Source organism: Corythoichthys intestinalis, chromosome 3 (genome assembly GCF_030265065.1).
Source record: "Corythoichthys intestinalis isolate RoL2023-P3 chromosome 3, ASM3026506v1, whole genome shotgun sequence".
Taxonomy (NCBI): Eukaryota; Metazoa; Chordata; class Actinopteri; order Syngnathiformes; family Syngnathidae; genus Corythoichthys; species Corythoichthys intestinalis.
In genome coordinates, this window is record NC_080397.1 from 15,341,994 (window position 1) to 15,365,014 (window position 23,021).

The 23,021-nt window shown below is 37.9% G+C and overlaps 1 protein-coding gene across 2 annotated transcripts in view; it reads left to right on the plus strand.

Moving 5' to 3' along the window:
* rhobtb4 (Rho related BTB domain containing 4) overlaps window positions 1-23,021 on the plus strand; it is a 92,418-nt gene that overhangs the window by 17,641 nt on the left and 51,756 nt on the right. The window contains exon 1 of one of the 2 annotated variants that reach the window (XM_057831162.1): window positions 17,034-20,583. The exons of the other annotated variant lie outside the window; for it this stretch is intronic. Coding sequence (XP_057687145.1) covers window positions 20,459-20,583 — 125 coding nt within the window. The 5' untranslated portion in view covers window positions 17,034-20,458. Of the gene's footprint in view, window positions 1-17,033; window positions 20,584-23,021 lie in introns of those variants that run through there. 2 annotated transcript variants of the gene reach the window in all.

The following is a 23,021-nucleotide window of genomic DNA, read 5'->3' on the forward strand; positions in this document are numbered from 1 at the left end:
GTAAAGCTGTTGTAACACCTCATGGCGAATGAAGAGGACGCTGGGATGCACGCATACTGTACAGATACAGTAGATGTCCACCTTAGCTAAATTGATGCCAGGAATATGCTAGCCAATGGCAGAGAACTATAACTACAACCCCTAGCAAAAAGTATAGAATCATCAGTCTCGGACGAGCACTCACTCAAACATTTTATCATGTAGAACAAACTCAGATAAAAAGCTTGAAAAAATAATGAATTAGTTCAAAAGTGCAAATCTTTAGCATTCAGAAACACTAAAAGAAATGAATAAAAACATTGTGGTGGTCAGTAAATGTTACTTTTATAGAGCAAGTGCAGGAAAATATATATGGAATCACTCCATTCTGAGGGAAAAAAAAAAGGAATCATGAGAAACAAACAAAGATATAACAATCAAAACACATCTCTAGTATTTAGTAGCACCTCTTCTGGCTTTTATGACAGCTTGCAGTTGCAGAGGCATGGACTTGATGAGTATTCTAAATCAATTTGGTGCCAACTCTGCAGTTGCCAGATCATCATTGCAGGTCTGAGCCTTGTTGTGGACCAATTTTTTCAATTTCCACCACAGGTTTTCAATAGGGTTGAGATCAGGGCTATTTGCAGGCCATGACTTTGACTGGATGCATCTTTCTCCAAGGAATGCTTTAACAGTTTTAGCTCTGTGGCATGATGAATTTTCATCTTGGAAAATGACAAACATATTTAAGGGATGAGAAAGCTGTCTAAAATTTAAATGTAAACTTGTGCGTTTATTGAAGATTTACCCACAGCCATCTCCCCAGTGCCTTTGCCTGACATGCAGCCCCACATCATCAAGGACTGAGGCAATTTTGATGTCTTCTTCAGGCAGTCATCTTTATAAATCTTACTGGAATAGCACCAAACAATAGTTCCAGCATCATCACCTTGTCCAATGTAGATTCTTGACTCTTGACACCTTGTCAAATGCAGATTCATGACTCTTGACAAGGTGATGGATTTATGTCCTGAATTTTTTTTCGTAAACAAGAAGCAATATTTTCCTGTCGGGGCATGTCGTAACTTCAAAATTTGGTTTGTAGTAGGTATGTCCTGATCGCATATTTTTGCACACAAGCCTGCGTCACCTGATTTTGACAATCTGCCCATACTGAGTCCCGATCCGATACAAAAAAATTGTTAAAAAAATAAAAACCCGATCCTTTTCACCCGATTCTGATCCTCTGGAAAACTCCGCGATCGGCCTGATTTCCAATCACGTGATTGGATCAGGGACGTTCCTAATTTGTAGAGACGCTTGTAAGTAGAGGTACCACTAAAGACATTAGGGATGCAACGATACAGTTAAGTCACGGTTCGGTACGATTTCAGATATGAGGGACACGATTTTCGATTCGATTCAATGCATTTAATGCTCCAAAACAATAAATACAAGTGTTATTTATTTATTTTTGTTACGTTTTTTTTTTTTTTTTCATTTTGCTAACAAGCAAAAATAACAATGCCATCTTATAAACATGCATTGTAGTGCATAATATTTATGTGCTTACTTCTTACTGATCTGAAGAAATTTTGTTTAAAAGTGCTGAGAATAATCTTTACTGTTTGTAAAGTGAGGCAGGGCACACTGTTGATTGCTACAGCTCTCTTAGCAGCTATGTTTACTACATGAGCAAAACATTCTATTTGTTGTCCAAGTCTATCTGTGTTATGTTGTGAATTAACAATATTTGCGGCATTATCTATAGTCACTGGTATGGATTGATTTGGCCTGCTTGAAATCGAGAAAGCTTCTATGTTTACTCACGAGCAATGGTCCTTGTGCACCACGGCTCCCGCACTTCAGGCAGCCTTCTCATAGCTTTATTTACAAGGCAAAGATGCGCCGGACATTATAGCGAGAGGGACCACAAAAAAAGTTCGTAAAGTACATATTGTGAATTTTTTTAATTGGATCGAATGTTTTTGGGTATTGAATCGAAGAGGGCGTCTCGAACGTTTCAATATAAAACCGAGTATTGTTGCAACCTTAATAGACATCCAATCCATTTGAACATTTGTAAATTCGGTGCAAACCCTCATCGTTCAAATGCATTGGACGTCCATCGCCGTCAATGGCAGCGAGTGAGGTAAGCCTCCTTTATGGACGGGACTCTTCAAAAGGTTATGGACATGTTTTTGTCACTCTTTGTTTGATGGGCTTGATGACAGGGTTTGATGGTGTCAGTGTCCACAAAATTTTCTACCGAAATATCGGGCTGATATACATATAGACTTTTTTTCAAGATCGGCCATCGGTCAATGTATAGCCAATATAATACAAGAACTTATGTTGACTGTTCGGGTGCTCATCTTTCTTATACAGGTCAACCGATATGTTGGCTGGCTACTATATCAGCCCGATATATGAACTTTTTTCAAGATCGGCCGATATGATAACTGTTATGTTCACTGTTTGGGTGGTGAGCCTTCTTATAAAGGTCGGCCGATTAGATGGACAAAAGTCTACTGATATATCGGTTGGCCGATATATACAGTGTATCACAAAAGTGTGTACACCCCTCGCATTTCGCAGATATATAAGAATATCTTTTCATAGGATAACACTGACAAAATGACACTTTGACACAATGAAAAGTAGTCTGTGTGCAGCTTATTCTTATTCTTAAATATCTGTGAAATGCGAGGGGTGTACTCACTTTTGTAATACACTGTAGATAGATGGATTTTTTTTCAAGACAGGCTGATGTCAGCGGATATATCGCCAATATAATAATATAACCTATGTTCACTGTTTGAGTGATAATCTTTGTTAATTGTTATGTTGAACCACCTAGTGGCCAGTACAATACATATAGAAAAACTTTAGCATTTTTCATATTTGATAATAATTTCTTGATATAACTAGATCAATTTAAGAGCACCTTAGATTCTGAATTTTAGAGATACTGTAATTGTGATTTACAACATCAAGTGAGTCATACTATACACCTGCAATGAAAAGCGCTTATAGAGGAAAGCTAAATATTACTAGAATCTAATTCTGACTGCTACTTCTTCTAAAAATTATGCCTTGTAGTTGAATAGGAGAATGATAGACAATCCCATCGAGAGCAGATTAATGCGGGATTGACAACAAAGTTCCCTTGTCAAGTGTCAGAGTTATTTTTGTTTCATGGTTGTCCATTCCTAGATTTTGAAAGTTTTCCCCTACCTGTGGTAATAATAATAATGCAGATTTGCACATACAGCAACTGTCACTTTGTAAATTTTGGCAAGGATTTAAGACCTGTCAGTAAACAGGAAAAGGTAAAAGAGGATAAATGGAGTCATTGTGCATTGTAGAAAGAGTCAACATGTTATTTTAAGTAGTGTTCTAAACAATAAGGAAGGAAACTTTCGGATCACCAATGTATTTTATCATGAAAAATGTCATTTGGTATTCAAGCTTCAACACAGTAGAGGTGTGACTAAATATCAATATATCTTTTTAAAAAGGTGTCACTGTTTTAAAAAGAAAACAAAAGAACCAGCAAATTGCTACCAAAATCTTCCACCAGAATAGTGTGTCTGTTAACTCAGTGGCTGCCACTGATGGCTAGACGCTCCAGACATTCCAGAGCATTTGCAGCCAATCTTTCTGATTTATGGGGCATTTACAGGTCACTTCCTGTTGAGTTAGAGTCAATGCCTGTTCGTCTTGGGAAATTCCTTGGTCACTAACCCAAAATCCACAGGAAGTGACCCATAATTGCCCCTTAATCAACAGGAAGTGACCTAGAAATACCCCGAAATCAACAGGAAATGACAAAAAAAAAGAAGAGTAAAAGCAAATGACCTGAAATACCCCCAAACTCTTGGCTGCCGCTGACGCCCAAAGGCGTCCATTCCATTTGAAGTGGGAGGGTTGCTGCCACCCACCCAGTTCAAATGAATTGTATGTCCACTGGTGATATACTGTACTCAATTCAATTCACAGCAAAAGGATGGAAAAAGATGTTTTTTTCTGTTTATTACTTGTATAGTAAAATATTGTAGAATAATTTCCAGAACCATTTAACGTTAAGGGGGTTATATCGCCATATTGTAAGATCATCGTTATCGCATAGACTCCACCATCAGTTGACAAGACAGCTCCCACAAACATTGCGCCACGCCTTTCGGTCGGGGGCTGACCCAGGCAGAACGTTGAGTTGGCTTTCACTGTGATAAACACACGCTGCATTCTAATGCCGGATTTAGGTGGAAGTAGGACAAAGGTTTTACTGTATACAAGCAGGCATGAGTGTCTCAAGAGTGATTTGGTCGAGGATTCAAGGCAATTATTATTTTAAATAGCACCATGCATGCACTTTGAAACGTGAAGAAAAATCAATGGATAAAATTACAGTGTAACTTTGGCTTGAAATGTTCACGTAAAATCAATGATAACTGCCCATTTTCTGCTTTTAACCGAGAATCTAGACTGTTTTACGTTCATATCTATAGAAATTTAGCAATTTAAGCATTTATTTACAAGAATTTTCAACTTAAAAGCTCTTTGTTTCGTGACAGCTGCCATGATGGATTACACAATACCGTAACTTTTGCTTGATATATTTACGTAAAATGAACGATTACGGCTTGTTTTTTTTTGCTTTTAATCAAGAATCTAGACTGTTTAACGTTCATATCTATAGAAATTCTGCGATTTAAGCATTTATTTAGAAGAATTTTCAACTTAAAAAGCTCTTTGTTTTGTGACGGATGGATTTTCTATTCTACACAATAGCAGAATTCAACCTATATAAGTTGTAATTGCTGTTGTGATTATAGGAAAATTACATATACAAAAATGTTGCTTTTGTTGAGTAAACTCAAGAGGATTCTGCATGCTTTTCTCAAGTATTATGTTTCTGATGTGAAAATTTAGTAAAATATAGGAGATTATCTCTGCATTTGGTGATTTTTGTGCACATAGCATAAAATTTGAGAATTTTATAGCCATTTTAAGTTTTGTTATACTTGTATAAAAAATAATCAGGATTTTATTAGGAAACGACGTTGAATTTTTATTTTTTTTGTGTCGCTGCTCATGGAGACTCATATATGCCTAAGGGAAGTGTCTGTGTTGGTTTTAGGTTGCTAGCGGCTTTGGTTTTGAAAATAGGCCCCCGTGTCCTGTCAACTGATCATGAGGTCTATGGTTATCGTGAGAGTATTGCAAATTGCATCGTATCGTGACTCACGAGTCACCCAGAGGTTCTCACCCCTACTACACGCTGGTGCATTAATTACAGATGCTTTTTAATGCTGATCATTTAGAGTGTCAAAATAGGTCTAATAATTGGTCTAATAAAGCTAAGTATTTAATGTACAATATAATATACAGCATATAACTGCACCGCTTGTAGTGAAGAGTGCGATTTGCGTGTCCTCGGTGCAGGTCAGGCAGAATTCCTGAAACAGCCTGATCAAACACAGAGGGATGCCAAGTCAAACACCTCTGGACTTCAGTCTAGTTTGGACAAGCCGTTCTTTCCTTACATTAGCACATACGTTATAGCTGCACGTAACACAAGGAACTTACATTTCCATTTTGCACAACTTAAAATAATGTAAACTTGATCTTGTGAGTATACTGTATGTCTGTGATATTTCACACGTCACAGTGGTGGTTGAACACAGTCTGTTACCGAGGAAATTACACAAATATACTAATCAGCATTACTGTTTATTTTAAAGGCCTATAATGGTAAATTGTCTCCTTGTCCACGACCTCAGTGAAGTTGGCCCCTCTCCAACAGACGCAAATTCATATAAAAATGATCGTTTGTGCTACGTTTGTGCTGTAAAATTTTTTGTTTGAGCCGCAACGGTTTTGTATTTTATGCTCTTAATTTGTAGTGATGATGTCACGCAGTCCACCATATACTGCGAAATGGACCTGAAATGGTGCCATTCGTTTGTGCTACGTTTGTGCTGTAAAAATGTTCGTTTGTGTTGCTATCGCTTTATAGATATTGAGATATTCATTTCGAGGGATGGCATCTCTGGCACATTTCCGTATCCTAATGCTGCATTCGAGGAAGGTGGGAAGTTGGAGTTTTCCCAACCTCCGACAGGGAAAAATATTAGTGGAACGCCACTTGAACTGGGAGGTCCTAGTCGTGAAGTCGTGAAAAAAAAGTACCCCGACTTCACGAGTTGCTTCAATTTGACATCACTCGACAAAATGAAGTCTGATCCCACCTTCCTATACTGAGCATAACTTCCACGGCTTACTGAGCGTACAAACTCTATCAAAAACAGAGGGATTTCCCAACAACTAGCACAAACGAATGGCACCGCTTTGGGTCCATTTTTCAGTAAATGGGGGGCGAATTTAGAATGATGATGTCACCCATACCCCCCATTTAATGCAAAATGGACCCGAAGTGGTTCCATTCGTTTGTGTTATGTTTGTGCTAGTTGTCGGGACACCCCTATGTTCTTGAGCAAGTTGGTATGCTCCATCAGCCGCGGGAGTTAGGATTTGGAAAGGCTGCGAGTGGCAAATGGCATCACTTCGGGTCCATTTTGCAGTAAATGGGGGGCTGTGTGACATCATCAGAACAAATTAAAAGCATCATATCTACTCGAGTCCCATGACTCGAGTCCAAATGTCTGCAGAAAACCTGTGCAATTATTACCTTTATAACGAAACATCTTGCCGTAAAAAGTAAAATATGCTCCACGGAACACAAGCAACCTCTAATTCGAAACATAAATTGTCCTAAAATAACCCCTGTAAATTATACCAAATGCCGTCACAATTTTACAGTAATTATATTTTGAGAGGCTTTTATCCAAACTGCAGCTGAACGTTTATCCAGCTCCATCTTTTTCTTTGAGTTCCGACCATGAAGTTGTGGACCACTTGTGTTGCCCTGAATGTAGTACTTTCTAATTTAGCCTCATTCCATTGTGCTAAAATCTATCATTCGCCAGGCTCCAACATGCAGCGTGTGTCTGCCTCTATTTAGACGTTGCTCACACGTACAGAAATAGCCAGGGGAAAAGGGAAGGGAGGGAATGTGCGTGAGTGTAAAACCAAAAATCTCATACCAAGTGAGACGCAGATGGACAAATAAATCACATTACGATGGGCTGAGGCTTTGCAGGAAGTTGCTGCTTTGTGTTTACTTCAAATAGCCTCATACCATGTTGTTTCTCCACTTGTGCTGTTTGTTCCTTGGATTGTATTACAGCTAAGCAAACAAAAAAAACAAAAAAAAAAAACAAAGAGGTATTCCCTAAAGAGAGGCAACGATGCCTCAAAGGAGAAAACTAGCTTAATTTGATCTAGGGGCATGTCACGGTATTGGCGACATAGCTGTTTAAAAAATAACTTAAAGGGAACCCCGGACTTAAAAACTTATAGGCTCTAATAAGCCACAATTGTTTTCTTTTACGAAAATATGTTATTCGAAACACATATATTATTGCACTGATTGAACAATCAACTTTATAATATTTAGTACATGTTTTGACCTACGGAGGGCGCCATGTTTTACACGCGCAATGCACGCTGGTGATGATGACACAGTTGGGCTGGACTGGGAGAATAGCTGTGCTAGCTAGCAAGTGAAGCTAGTATGACGACTGGCATGATTTTGGGACATTCTGCTGCTGGTTAGATTTTATGACAGAGCTGTGGGATGAGTTCCCAATGTCGGACCTGCATCCAATTCATGCTCATCCGCAGTGTCTTTAAACCAGTCCTAGACGACTTGCTGAAAATTGACTTGTTGCCATTTGACAGTTGGTATATACTGTATGCCTTCAATGCTAGTTGCATCATTACCTTCTGTTTTTTCCTTCGTCTGGCTCTCACTGCCGTTTTTCGTCTGGGTTTTAAAAGAAATTTTTTTTTATTGGTCCCGACCTGTTGTCACGGACCCTTTTTGTAGTCTTTTGTGTCTCCCTTTTCTCGATCATGTTTTTTGTGTGTTCAATAAACCTTTTTTTATGCAATCCCCATGTTATTGTCAGTGTCATTAATAACAGTGTAAGAATATAACGGTGTTACTAACGGCGTTATTTTCTTCAGTAGTGAGTAATCTAATTAATTACTTTTCTCATCTTGGCAATGCCGTTACCGTTACTGAGGAGGGACAGGTGTACGTTACTATGTTGGTTGACTGACACAAGAAAAGTCTGAGAAAGATGGACTCACGAAGACGAGAGAGCAGAGCAGGAGTAGGGAGGAGGCAAGGGAGGGTGACGCCGTTGCAAACGTGATGCTACTATGCTAGGTGTCTCCAATAATACCTGACTGTAGCCGATAGCCTACAAACTGCGCCCACATGATGCTTCGGTAGATATCACATATATACAGAAATAAATGCAAATGACGAACACGGCTGCATTAGAAACATGTACGTATAATAAAGAACTAGATGCGTTTAGTCGCCATCTTAAAGCAGTAGACTCCTCAGAAAGGCTCTGTTGAGGAAACCTTCCTTGCGAACCTAAGTAACTTTTTATCTAAAATGCTCCTACATCGGCAAAATCTTGACTTAAATCTATCTTTAAATGATGAAATAGTTTTAAAACTTACACATGTCAAAAGTAGACAGAAGGGAACTAATGCAATAACGGGAGCTATTTTAACAACTTTAACAGTTGATTCACAACATTAAATGACTTCCACACGTAGCAAAGTTTACTATCTAGTTATCGCAATATCCACAATACCCCTGTGTCTAGTTAAGTTTAGGGTAAAGAATTGGGTTAGGGACAATTGTCCCAAAAAACCTTTAAACTTCACATTGTGTGACCTGTTTTTATTTTTTTATTTATTTAAAATTTTTATTGAGAGAAAAAAAACAGAAAAATTTTCACCAGTTACTTTCCGAAGTAACTAATTACTCTTACGTTCAGGTAACTTAGTTACTAACGCAATTACTTTTTGGGAGAAGTAATTTGTAACTGTAATTAATTACCGGTACTTTTTTGAAGTAAGATTAACAACACTGGTTTATTGTTGTCTGCTTGCTGTCTCAAGTGAGCCGTGTTTTCTAATTCCGTGGTCAAGCTAGCCGCACTTTCTTTTCAGTTGCGTTTCCCTTTCAGGTTTTACTGCAGATAGACAGACAACATGTGGGTTGCGATTGCTTTATAAAGAAAATCATTACTTTAACATCATGCGGGAGTATAGTCCTGTGGTTTACGTGTTCGTCTGTCGCATGGGACACGCGGGATTGAATCCCACAGGAGACCTTAATTTAATTGATTTTGCTGCTCGTTTTGTGAAATATCAACAGTGTTGTCCTGCTCATCACTCTTCTGCTCGGGTTCAAATTGGAAGGGCAGAGCTGACAACATGTTTATGTAGTTTAGGACTGACACTGTGGGACCCCGGCAGCTCCACCCAGTAGCATCACCGCCCAAAGTGAATTGCGTCGTCAACAACAATGGTGACCTACTATTTAAACTAATTTTACAAATTTTATTAAACGAAAACATTGAGGGGTTTTAATATCAAATTATTATAACTCATACTAACATTTATCTTTTAAGAATGTCATGCATTTCTATCAGTGGTACCCTTTAAGAATCTTTATTAAAAAGTGTGACATTTTGATCGAGGATTCATTTTTGTGACTAATAGTTATCATTGGGGTGGGAACCTCTGGGTACCTCCCGATATGATACGATTGGCGATACAGGGCTACAGATTACTTCCTGTTAATTTTGAGTCCCTCCCTGTTCATTTGGGCACATTCTCGAGCCAATTCCTGTTCAGTAACCAAAAATCAACAGGAATTGACCTGTAACTGACCCAAAATCAACAGAAATTGACCTGTAAATGCCCCAAAAAGATACAAGGTGACAGAAAATCAAAAGGAAATAATGAAACACCTCAAGATGAAATAATTGCCTGGCATTCGCTGCAACTGACGACCACAGATGTGAAATCTTTTTGGGAGGGATCGCAGCAAACGAACAAATCCACTTTGACTGGGATTCGCCGCAAGCCTCACCTAGTCAGAATGGCTTGGGCGTCTAGCGCCGTCAATGGCAGCCAGTGAGTTAATTGGAGTTTGCGGTAGAGTTTCAGCCAATTTATAAACAGTGAACTCTTGCTACTTCGCGGCTCAGCCTTGCGGTGCATTGAGATCTAACTACGAGCTTTTTAACTGCAGCAACTTTAAGATACGCTATTGGAGCTGGAATTACTGAGGACAGTGGGAGAAAGCCTGTCTGGAGGCCGTAATATCAGGTGAAAGTTTGGCGAGGCTCCGGAGCTCTGTTGTCTGATATCACATATGCTATTTTTCCAATAATTTTATGAATTGTGATTTATTGACCTGTTTTGCACATTCACCAATCGTTTTAAATCAAACAAGCAATGAAATCATGTTGTCCAACTGTTTTATTGCAATCAATATCTGCAATAAAAAAATAAATGACTGGGCTACTATTTACTATTTTTGTTTATATGTAGATACCTTTTAGTACTTCCTTGTAACAACAAAATCCGTGTTAGCCCTTCTGTATTTGGCAAATGTAATATAATTTGTAAATTCACCTTACTTTGGTCACTCAAGTGGCCGGCATGTCAATCTATACCTCATGTCAACATAGGCTAACAGGTTGTTATAATTTTGTCCACGAATGATCAACGAAGTGATAAGAACAATCATACAATCTCTTCTACGTCTCATCTACGTCGTGCTGAATCCTTTTTGGATATTCCTCTGGCTTGATTTTGCAGTTTTAACTTTGTCACCACACTGCTTACTTCAACCACAATTCATGTTGCAAGCAGACATTATCCAAGATGGCGCCGCCCATATTTCGCTCAGGAAAATTGTCTATAAGTTGCATTCATTTGTTTTAATAAGTTACCGCCAATGTTGAAACACAGGCTTTGAGCGCCCTCTTGAGGTTTAGTGTGACCAAACTTAGTAAGTAACTAAATGCGTTATTAAAGCTTCCAGTGGGGTATCACAATACAATTAGCCATAATATGTCTCCGTCCAAGTCAGTCCAAGTCCATGACCACGTATATCGGTATCGGTTTGATATAGGTATCAGATTTTTGGAGTTGGACAATATCAGGATATCGGCTATCGATTAAAAAGTCATTATCGGACACCTCTAGAAATTATATAATGATGTGTTAATAATTTCTCCCATATGTCACTCCGAAGTATGTGTTGCACCCCTATGAAAAAATAAAATGTTATTTCTAGTCCGAAAGATACAGTATTCACACAAAGAAAATGTATGTTTAAAATGGGGGGATAGGGGTTAACACTATTTCATGTTTTTTTCACTTTCTTGTCCCCATTAACAGTAATAAGTGAGGGATCACTGTATTTCGATTACACAAACTAAATTTGTAAGAAAAACAATTGCAGACAAACACACTTTTTACTTATGGCCCTGGTTTGTAATAAATGATTTGTTTTTCACCAACAGGAAACAAGAATTTCCTCACCATGAAGAATTAAGTACTAACAAATAGAAAGTTGAGGAGCTATCAGAGACTTATTCTGCTCTTTTTTTTCTCAGGAATAGCTCAGTGATATGTCTCCATTAGGTTATAATGAGGAAACAACATCTGGTTACACAAAAGATAGGACAATCTAGTGATAGCATAACAAGTCAACAATATCTGCTACTTTCTTGCACACCTTATCAAGCCTCCAATGTTTTTCCACTTACCGGTAAAACTCAGCCAAAAGGCCGGTCATTACAAAACACGCTCTGCTTCATGCCAGTGTCATGTCAGTACGGGTTTATGCGTTAGCAAGCTTTAGGGGAAAAGCAGGAGATTCAGAGATTGCAACAAATGTGCATATTTTAGGGATGCCAGGATCAGTGTTTCCCACAAGAGCACTTGTTTGTGTTGCCCTTCAGCCATTCCATTCATACCCTTGAACTTTAACCCCCTCAGCCAGGGGAAGACATTGAAATTCCTGCGCCGTCTGCCAAAAAAGGAGAAACACAAGCCAAAATCCTCCTGTAGGGCAAAGGAGCAAAATATCTTAAAGTGTTGGTCCGTTCCACACAAACAACGCATTCATGTTTTGTAGTGTGTGTGATTGTGTGTTTAAGAATTTAATCCTTGATACTGTTATCATTAACACAGTGCTGGAACTGTTTTGAAGACCAACTGCAGCTATGACCTACTTGCATCAGTGCACATGGTTTTCATATACATGTTTTTCTTCTCCTTATTGAAGGTGTGTGAAGAGTGTGCATATTTGTTAGCTTGTTAGCTTCACACAAATCAAAATTGTGCCGATATCAAAATAAAAGCATGTGATTTTGCATGAACAGTATAAATTAGCTACAACGTGCCTGTCGGGCAGAACAACCTCATGGGCTGGATTGGCCCCCCCCCGGTGGGCTGCTTCTGGACAGCAGGCCGTACATATGAACCCCCTGCTCTATGGTGTAGGTCACAGATGTCAAACTCAGGGCCCGGGGGCAAGATCTAGTCCAACACACCATTTTGTGTGGCCCACGAATATAAATCATGTGCCTTGATGTTATATTTTCTTGCTAAAAGGGGATTTAAATAAAATTTCTGTAGTCCTCAGAGACAGAGCTTTAGGAATCATAGAATATTTTATGCTTTTCCTTCTTTATTTTCAAAATAAAAAATAAATGAACATTTTTTAATTAATAAATAAAGAATGCAAAATTAATTTTAATTAAAAAAAAAAAAAGAAAGAAATTATTGGTAGTCACATTTATTTGTATGGCCTTTTAATCACAGAAAATGTCTCAAAGGGCTTCCTTGGGAAGAGCCACAGATGAGAGATCCCCCCCCTTCAGGATGACCAGGCAGTCCGGTGGGGAATAAAATTGAATGAAGCATACAAAATTTACAGTTTTTCCCCCTCTTTTCAATAAATAAATAACCTTTTTTAATTTAAGAATAATAAGAATATCTACCGTTTTCACCACATTTTGGCATGTTAATGGAAAAAACAGAGAATATTGTTTTTCCATTTTTTAAAAATTTAATCATTTGAAAAAAATTAAAAAACATAATTAATATAGTTTTTAATAATAAAAAAATAAAAACTGAAATTATACAGTGATCCCTGGCTACTTCACAGCTCAGCTTTCGCACGCTCAGTGCATCACAGATTTTTAAAGAATATTAAATAAGAATTTTAAAATCATATTTATTTACATCTACATATGTACAATGTGTACACTTACACACACTCATGTAATTAAAGAGAGAGGAAGAGAATGAATACACCTTGTACTGTTTATTATTATTTATACATGCATGTTATGTGTATAATTTCAGGTTTTAAACTAATGTTCTAATGAGAACTTATGCATTTATAGGGTTTTACCGGTATATTTATATATATATATTTATATATTTGTTTTATATACACTTATTGACAGGGCAACAGACTTGCAGGGCTCCGAGGACAAGAGACCATTATAGCCCCCTCCCCCCCCCCACCCTTGCCACCAGCTTGTCATGACAACATACGCAGTACTTTAATGCTTTGCAAGCAATTATAGTGTAAATTTTCAAATTATTTAATTTGAGCTGGACAGTTAAATTTAACAGACCATAATGTGATGTGACACAATATAAACAAACAACTTCCATCTATTGTCCCATGTAGGCTACAATACAATACCACTGAGAGTGCTATGCCTGCCTGCTAAGCAACAAAACAGTATAACTAAACATCCTGTGCCTGCCCCCTCCATATCCCTGGGGTTATCAAGCCCTCAAACAGTGATGCACCTAGATTTTTTGACAAATTCATTTATAACATCAGTGAAATCCAGTTTTTGAGCAAGCTCACGCTCAATGGACAGCCTGGTGCTACCGGCATCCCCAAGAGGCCGCTGTCCCCTACAATATGACCGGCTTTACCAATTTAACGCAGATGAAGAGGTGGGCGAGTGTAAGGGGGTGAGATACGAGTTGTTGAGAGTTGATGTGCAGTAGCGCTGAGTTAAGTGACTGTGAGTCCCCCATTGTTAATAAAAGTTCCAGCAAAAAGCCATCCGACGTGTCTCTGCATTTTTATGCACATAGCCACCTTCCTGAAGGAAGACCCGGACGAACTGACGACAACAAGCCGTCCTCCCGTCCCGTCCACAATATGTTGCGGAGTTGAGAGCACCGCAACTTACCATAAAGTGCAATTTGGTTGCAATGGCCAAGTTGTTAAGCGTGCCCTGTGATATGGTGGAGCGTAGGTAGTTCTTTATTATTTTCATTTTATTGAAGGCTTGCTCTCCTCCAGCTACAGTCACTGGTAAAGACAAGAAAATGCGTAGTACTTGAGTGCGCCACAGCGGGGTCAAGCCATTCTCTGCTAAGACGGGGGGGTGTTATATATATTTATATATATACATATATATTTGAAATATTTAATATGTAAAAGTTTTTAAGTAGCCTCTATATCGAGTAGAGCATTATATTTAATCGGACAATTCACTTTACGTAGTCAGATCTGTTCCCCATTAACCGCGATAATTGAGGGATCACTCTACATTAGCCCTACGTAATAATACGATTTTTATTCTCGTACCATTAATTAGACATTCATTCTCATAGTAATCGTTCGACTCTTTTTTTCTCTTACCTTATCTACATCAAATTATTATCCATAGAATGATTTACTAAGGCTTCGTCATAGCTCGCAGCTAACGTACATGTACAAGTGCGTCTTGGCTTACAGCTGCATTACCCCTTACGTAATAATAAAATTTTTTTCCCTTGTAGCAATAGTATGACTTCAACCTGTTAGTACTATTGTTTATTTATTTTTAATTTGGCCCCAATACTCCATTGTAAATGTAGACCGTCACGCTCCGAAATATTCATTTGCTTGGCTAATGAAATATTTCAAATAGATCTTTGTTATAGTTCTTCTTGGAAAAAAATAAATGTTGTTAAAAAAATTCCCGTCAGTCATAATACGAAGCAATTTCGCAGCAGCATGACATGTTGGGCTGTCCGACTCCGATGCAGCCCACCACCACCACATCTTCAAAAAAAATCCAAGGGGGAAACCCTGCACTGTACTTTCTTTTTTTTTCTTTTTTTTCATTAATTAAAAAAAAAAAAATATATATATATATATATATATATATATATATATATTAAAAAATATATTTTTTTTAAATTAATTTTACAAATTAAGATTTTTATTTGTATTAATTTTATAAATTAAGATTTAAACATAATTAAAAAAATATAAAGAATATTTGCTATTAGATTTGCGCAATCGTGAGGTCAATAACTTCTCCTAAAAAAATGAAACGACGATCAAAAGAGTAAATCCGTTTGATGTTCGTTTAGTCATGGAAACCAGAGCTTGCAGACATAACAGCCCTCCAAAAAAAACACAACTTCGATGTGGCCTGCGACAAAAAATGTGTTTGACACCCCTGGTGTAAGCTAAAAGCAAATCAAATCTTTGCGACCTGGCTGATGATGACGATGATGGCTGTTTGAAGTGGTTAAGACCATCATTTTATGGTTGTTTCAGAGGTTAAGCAGGATTTAATTTGAACGTGTTGGTGAGTGTGACCCAAAATGCTCTCAGGATGTGCCTAGAGGGGTGATTTTACTTGTTTTCCCATTTTAAAGGACACACCTTGTTGAAGCGTGAAGTGCTATGGAAACAAACTTCCCACATGCTGAATAAAAAGAGTGAGAAAGTTCATAATCACAAGTGCACATTCCAGTGTTTTTGTTGCACCGTGGCTGAAAAGGCCAGATGTCCCATCAGGCTGTGCTGCTTGATAGCTCTCTCACAAGTGTCCAAACAAAGGGGCTTACTCTCCACATTTCTAAGCCTTCGCAGTGCCAGTGCTCTTCAAGTTGTACTTTATCCCATGGCATTCCACGACATCTTTCATGCTGTTTCTTTCTAACCCATGCCAGCTGGGGGCAGGGGGCACTGTTTTCTCAGGGCGCAAAAGACCAAACTGCTCACATCTACCCCCTCCACAAGAAAAAAAAAAAGCGTTACTCATAGCAGTCTGAGCTTCATCAGGATACGATATGATGATACAACAATTATCGATACATGGGTCAAGAAATAATTCGAGAATATTCTATACTAAACAACTAATAAACAGAAAAACAAGCTATTTTCATCCTTCTGCCAGTCTATTTGAACTGGGAGGGATGGCAGCGAACTAACGCTGCCACCCTCCCACTTCAGACAGCGGCCAATGCCAGGCGATAAGTTCCTTTTGGGGCAATTCACGTCATTTCTTGTTGATTTTCAGTCACTTCCTTTTCCTTATGGGGCATTTACAGGTAACTTCCGACTGAATTTTTCAAGGTCGTAGGTTTGCATAGGGACGGTAGGGACATAACACTAGCAACTTTTCAGGATGCTCAAATTGTCCCCACCAACTTTTAAGCAACTTACTCGCATTAAATAATGAGTTCAATTAGGTAGATAATTTAGATTGTCTTCCAATATGTTGTAAGGATAGAATTGACCCTACCATTATTAAGTGAATTATTTTCATTATGTTCAGACTTACATTTACCCCTTTACACTTGCTGAATGTGCTGGTCCATTTTTTTTACCTTAAATGCATGTTTGATTGGCTGATGACTTCACACCCCCTCAGGCCTTCCCCCACCACCACACACACACACACACACACACACTCACAGAATGTCAACGACATGCCCCCTCCTCCGTAGAGGAGCGATATTAGAAGTGTTTTTCAGCTAGCAGCAGCAGCCACTTTAAGTAATGTTAAAAAAAAAAAAAAAAGACAAAAAAAAAAGTCAATGTTGTGGAGGTGGGGAACACTCCAGTAATTTTGCTACTGAAAGTCAGACCTGCATCAGAGTTAGCATAACATTAGTGTGTGAACTTGCTAATCTGCAAAATGGAAGCTGCTTAGAGAAAAGTGTCCTCCTGTATGTGTTTTATACTGATAATGTTAATTAAACTGTGAGAAATTTAGTGAACTCTGCTCAACCTGTTGGTTCTTCTTTTTTTTTTTTTTGATTTCTCAGTTTTTTTATGGTATATATTATTAACAAATGAGTAACACAACTATACATTGGGCCAAAAAAAGTGTCATGCCGATGACTGAGCTAGATGAATCCGATTATACATACAGCCAATAAATATTGAGCAATGTAAAAAATTGCAAGTTCACTCATTAAAAAGTTAATAGAGGTTTGTATATTTCACCTTAGGTGCACATCAAGTGTGAGAGACAGCGTGTAAAAAAACAAAAACAAAAAAATCTAGGAAATCACATTGTATGTTTTTCAAACATTTTATTTGTGAAAATGGGTGGTCAATAGATATCGGGCAGGCAGAAAAAGTTACTTTTAGTAATTTGTAATGTAGCCTTAGTTGGCAATCACATCTTTCTCGAGCTGGTTAAAAAGATTTTTGTTGCAAAATGGGTCACGAAAATTGAGACATAACATCAGGTCATGCTTATTACTTTTTAAAATATGCCTGTGATAAAACAAAATGTTTAAGAACTACAAGGAAGGCACATGAACAAAGTCATATCCCCCCCAAAACATGTTTTATTTGATAAGAACATTGAACGGGGAAGTTAGTTATGGAAGAACTTTTAACTGATTTAACTCCTTACCTGCCATTGCGAACAATAGATGTCCAAATCATTAAACTGGGGAGGCTGTGAAGTCTATTTTTTAAAAGTCATGCTAGCTAGCTTCCAACCTTCCCAGTCAAAATGGATTGGACATTTAGTGCTGTCTGTGGCTGATAATAAGTTAATGATGAGTTAGGAAGTGTGGCTGAGACTTAAGTCGGTCTCGAGCGTGAGACTAAAAGACATCAACAGTAAGAAACATTACCATACGTCAAATGCGGCCGTTCTGGCCTTGAACAACTGCATTGACATCACTGGAGGGTGATGGAGTTTATTGTCCTTTGTTTTCAGAGCTCAGTACCAGCACCTGCCAATAGATGTCTGTCTTCAGTCTTGAGAAGGCACTGAGAAAATGTGACTACATGAGCAGGGGGAGAGTGAACAATATTCCGAGTTGAACGCCTTGATCAAATACAACAACTCACCACCATCACGCGTGAAATAAACCAACTTACTGGGAAATTAAAGCTATCATTTATCGATAAATGGGTCAGGAAAATCATTTTAGGATATTGTACAAAACAATTAAAAAATAGAAAAGCAAGCTATTTTCATCCTTCTGTTGTTAATTGAATTGAGTTTATCATTAGTAGACGTCCAATCTGTTTGAACTGGGAGGGTGGCAGCGATTGAACATTCTTAGCAAAATCTGATTCAATATGTATACGCATTTGCGATAGGTTGACACGAGGGATGTGAAAATTAATTGATGCTGATCAATGTATCAATTAGATGAGCACAATTTAATGTAATTTGATCAAAAATGCATAATTATTATAAATTAAATGTGCCGTATTTTTCTCATTAAAGAAAAATCTGACAATTCATTAACAAAATTGTCAAACACATAAAAAATGATTTGTGTTATTTGTTTCGCTAAATTGGAACGGATTGTGTTAAACGTGTTCAGAATTTTTTATATTAAAGCAATCGAAGGTCGTTGAATAGAATCGTCACAGAATATTGTATCATTGTCCAATGAGTCAGCATTGTATTATACCATCATGAAATATCTGCCACCTGTCAAAAAGCTCACCACTCTAAATGTTTTTGTCACCCGCCCCTGTTCGTATGTATCTGATCTCAATAAAATATTCCAGAATTAGATAACTGTTTGTCAATAAATAAATAAATAAACCTTGACTGCCACAATGTTAGAGATAATACAAGGGTTGTATTTAAACATATTGTTCATCCTTTATAAAGGTATTTAAAATCAGTTTTAAGTCTAACTCTCAGATATACACCAAAAGCAACAATATGTTAAATTACATCAAACAATTGGATTTATCTTTTGATGTAAATACTGCTAGTACTTTAACCATAAGGAAAATTGTGTTTCAAAACATTTATATCGGTACAATTTGTGTCACAATTTGTCACTTTTGTGTTTTTAACTCCATTAAAAGTCACTTCCATCGTATATTTAGGGAGGGTGTCTGAGCATAACGCGACAGTACTTGTTAACACTAATGCTAATCCATGTCTTGGGAGAATCGGTTTTCTGACGAATGGGTATCCAGGTCGAATTGATATCCAAAGCTCTAATGAGCGTGCGCACGACAACCACGCCCCTCCAGGGGTGATCACATGTCAAATGTCCTTAGAGTTCATGTACCATTTTAACACGACATCGTTGCTGCAGTAGTTGCTGGAAGTAATATATAATTTTAAATATATCCATTTAATCTTGCCTTTTGACCACTAAACTTTGTAAACAATTACGTATATGCATGAAATACTACAATCGAATATTGATGATATAGCATATAGGACGTGAACGTTGTCTAATAAGCAGTAAACATATGGGTCGTCTCGGTTTTAATAGTTTATTGTTCAAGATAGAATATTGACATTATAGCGGGAGTATCTAAATATTTAATTTAAAAAATATGTATAATACAGTATATTTAAATAGACATGTCAAAACGTAAAGTAGATTTGTTCAATACTAAGCTGCTAGCAACAACGGGGAGGTGACTTCGATGAAGGAGCACTCATCGACAGAAGACCGGCACTGAATTTGATTATGCAGAAATGTGAACATTGTTTTTTTTCTTTTTGTTTTTTCTTAATTTAAACTGAAATGCTTACAAACATCTGCTTCAGATGCAGACTAGTTACATCATCATTACAAAACAATGACAATGACAGTACTCAAAACATTAACATACACAGTTTAACATGTAAAAAGATATGGATATTTCTAACCACAGGCTTCAGGGGAAAAAAAATCACATATTCTGATTAGTTTACTACTTTTTAAAAAAAAAATGCTAATTAGTCTTATTCATTTTAGTGTATAATCAATTTCTGATTGAAAAAATGCAAATACAGGTTTCGTAGAGAACTTTTGTTTGTGAATACAAAAAAAAACAAAAAACTTTGCATCCAAAAAAAAAAAAAAAACTTTGCCCCAAAATAATGTGAACGATCTGGCAAGCGAATTCAGTACATGTCACATTCAATACAATTGGGTAGCTTTTTTTCCATACTGCACCTAAACGCCGCACAGCAAGAGTTGGGCGAGAAGTACCGTGACGTCACGGCGCGGGGGCGTGTCCTTTGATGAAATCAGCTGGGGAAACAACAACAGAAAAGGAGGTGGCTCAGACTAGAATCGAGTGTCTGGATCACTAATGTGCACATTTCAAGCTATAAAAGTGTTCTTTTGCGCTCCAAAGACGTTTATTGTCACAAGTGGAGGATATTAACAGAACCGAGCCTGCTGAAGCTTTGAGAAGGCGGCCGCGAGAAGCAGGAAAAAGGGGGGTGTGAGAGGGCATAGGTCCTTTTTTTGCAGATAGATATACATGCTCTTTGTTTGGAGTGGAGCTCAACACGACAACCAACTGTTCTCCCTACGTGTCCTTGCCCGGTTTGCGAGACCGGCACACCAGCAGAGTGGCATGTGGGTCAATTCCGGAAGCGTCGGAAGGTAGGGACCCCCATGGCTTCACCTCACAAAGACACTAGCACATGCCCCCAAATTCCCTCCCATCAATCCCTTTCATTTGCTCCAAAAGTTAACAGCGTCCTCTTCGTGCCACGCGGACTCCTTTTTTTTTATGCACTTAATGGGGCTTTAATCTCCTTTCGTTACTAATACTACTGCACATGCATCGCGTCTTATTGCAAGCAGTTATGTTTACGATCGTGGGATTATGGTTGCACTGCTTGCTTTTACTGAGGTGTTACGTGTTTTAGTGCAGCGGATGGGCTTGGCGTGTTACGCAAGACTTATCAGCAGCATCTTACTAGCAGGCGGGATGATGATCGACCTTTCATTACATACATATATGATGATTTGGCCATTTTTTCCCCCCCGTTCTTTTACGTTGCAGGATAAATTTACTTTGATGTGCACGCTGAGTTTCCCCTAAAAATATGAATGAGTCAGGTGCTTGTGAATGGGAGGGGTTGCTTCATTGATAAGTGTGATCTCAGGGAAGGCGCGCTAATAAATGGAGCAGCGTGCGCGTGCACTTCCCGCTTGTGCGTAGTGTGACGATGGCAGGGCAATGTTCGTTTGACAGCACGAACGCGCGCGATCTTGTGTCTTTGACGTCAGCACAGGGCTTACGTTACACAGGTGGCCTAAAGCCTGCATGCTGAGTTCATTCATTAACCCTTTAAAGGGAAGTTATTTAAGTCATGGGTTTCATTTACGGCAATCAGTTTTGAATGGGAGGGCTAGCAGTGATCATTCTGAAACATGAACATTCATAGCCAGACCTGCCAGTTTGAATTAATTTGACGCTTTCACTGTCACTTATATACTACACATGTGCTGATTACCGGTTTCAAGGTAAACCATGGTATAAAAATGTCAAAGTTTCAAAACCGCAAAAAATTTCCGTCATACCGTCCTTAATATAGTAGCTATTTTTTATGTCCCAAAAATACATAGAGTAATCCCTTGCTTGAAGCTGCAAGGCTCAACCCTTCCCCAACGGTTGTTGCTCAGTGTCAGTGAGTCAGCTGTGCTACACGAGGGCTGGAGGAGGTGAAACTCCTGAACTTTTTCCATTGAAGTCAATGAAATCACTGGTATAGGAGTACTTCGGCCACAGTTAAGTTACAGACGGCTGCGGCTTAGAGGAGGAGGGCCAGCCGACATGTAAAACATGTTTGTGGAGGGTGGCTACCGAGAAGGCAATACCACTAATATGATTTCACATTTAAACAAAATTAAGATGAGTAAACACTGTCATGAACATATCCCACCAGCTACTAGAGTTTACTCCAGCGTTTTTAGTGTGTCTAGCGGTGGTAAAAGTGTTTTTTTTCTTTTTGGTGACTGTCTGTGTTAAGAAAGAGAGTGTGTGTATAATGTAAACATGATACGAGTCATACACACATGGTTTTTATGGAAAATCAATTATTTTTGCTCTGATGGTAATAATGTTGAGATGTGGCTGTGGGTTTACACTCACCTAAAGGACTGCATTAATTTTAATTTTATTCCGAATATTTCAATTATTGTTATTTTTTTATTTTATTTTAACTTATATAATTATAATTTAAGTTATAATTTGCTAATATGTTTTCAAAAACAAAAATCCTGTTCAGTGGATTTTTTTTTTTTAAATTTTTTTTTTAAACCCAGATATCTATCTCAAAGTAACACATTTTAAAGCTGTAATTGCAATACCGTGAAACCATTATAAATTGACTTAAGGTTATCATACCGTCAGAAGCTCATACCGGCACATGCCTATTGTATACTATGAAAAACAAAAACAAAACTATTATTGGGGGCCATCACAAGCATGGATTTCTGAAATGATTTTTTTAAAAAAACATTTAACACATTTATAATTTTATTTAATCAGGAAAAAAAATATATATATATGTATATAATTTACGAGAAAATGCAATTTCTCGAGAAATTGTAATGCTAGCTTTGCTGTGGTAGGTAAACACCTACTGTAAGTCACTTCCTGTCAATTTTGGGTCATTTCCTATGGATTTTGGGTTGTTTGGGGGACATTTCAGGGTCACTTTGTTGTTTTGGGGGGGTTCTGGCGTCACTTCCTGTTGGTTTTGGGAAATTTTTGGGTCATTGCACTTCATAACGGGTCACTTCCTGTTGGTTTGGGGTCATGGAAGTTTCTGTGCCATTGCATTAAATGGCAAATAGGGCCTTTGGAAATGAATGGGAAATTTTAGCCTTTGAAAATAAATGGGAATGTTTTGGGCACATTTTTGCCGGACTGTACGTTTTTCGCAAAAAATGTATATAACCTTTGTACCTCTTAGTGTCTTGCATTTTTTAATGTGTAAATAATGTGATTGGGGGAAAAACTAGGACAAGTAACATTTAGGAATTTCAGTGTTAAAAAAAAAAAAAAAAAAAAAAAACTTTTTTGGGGT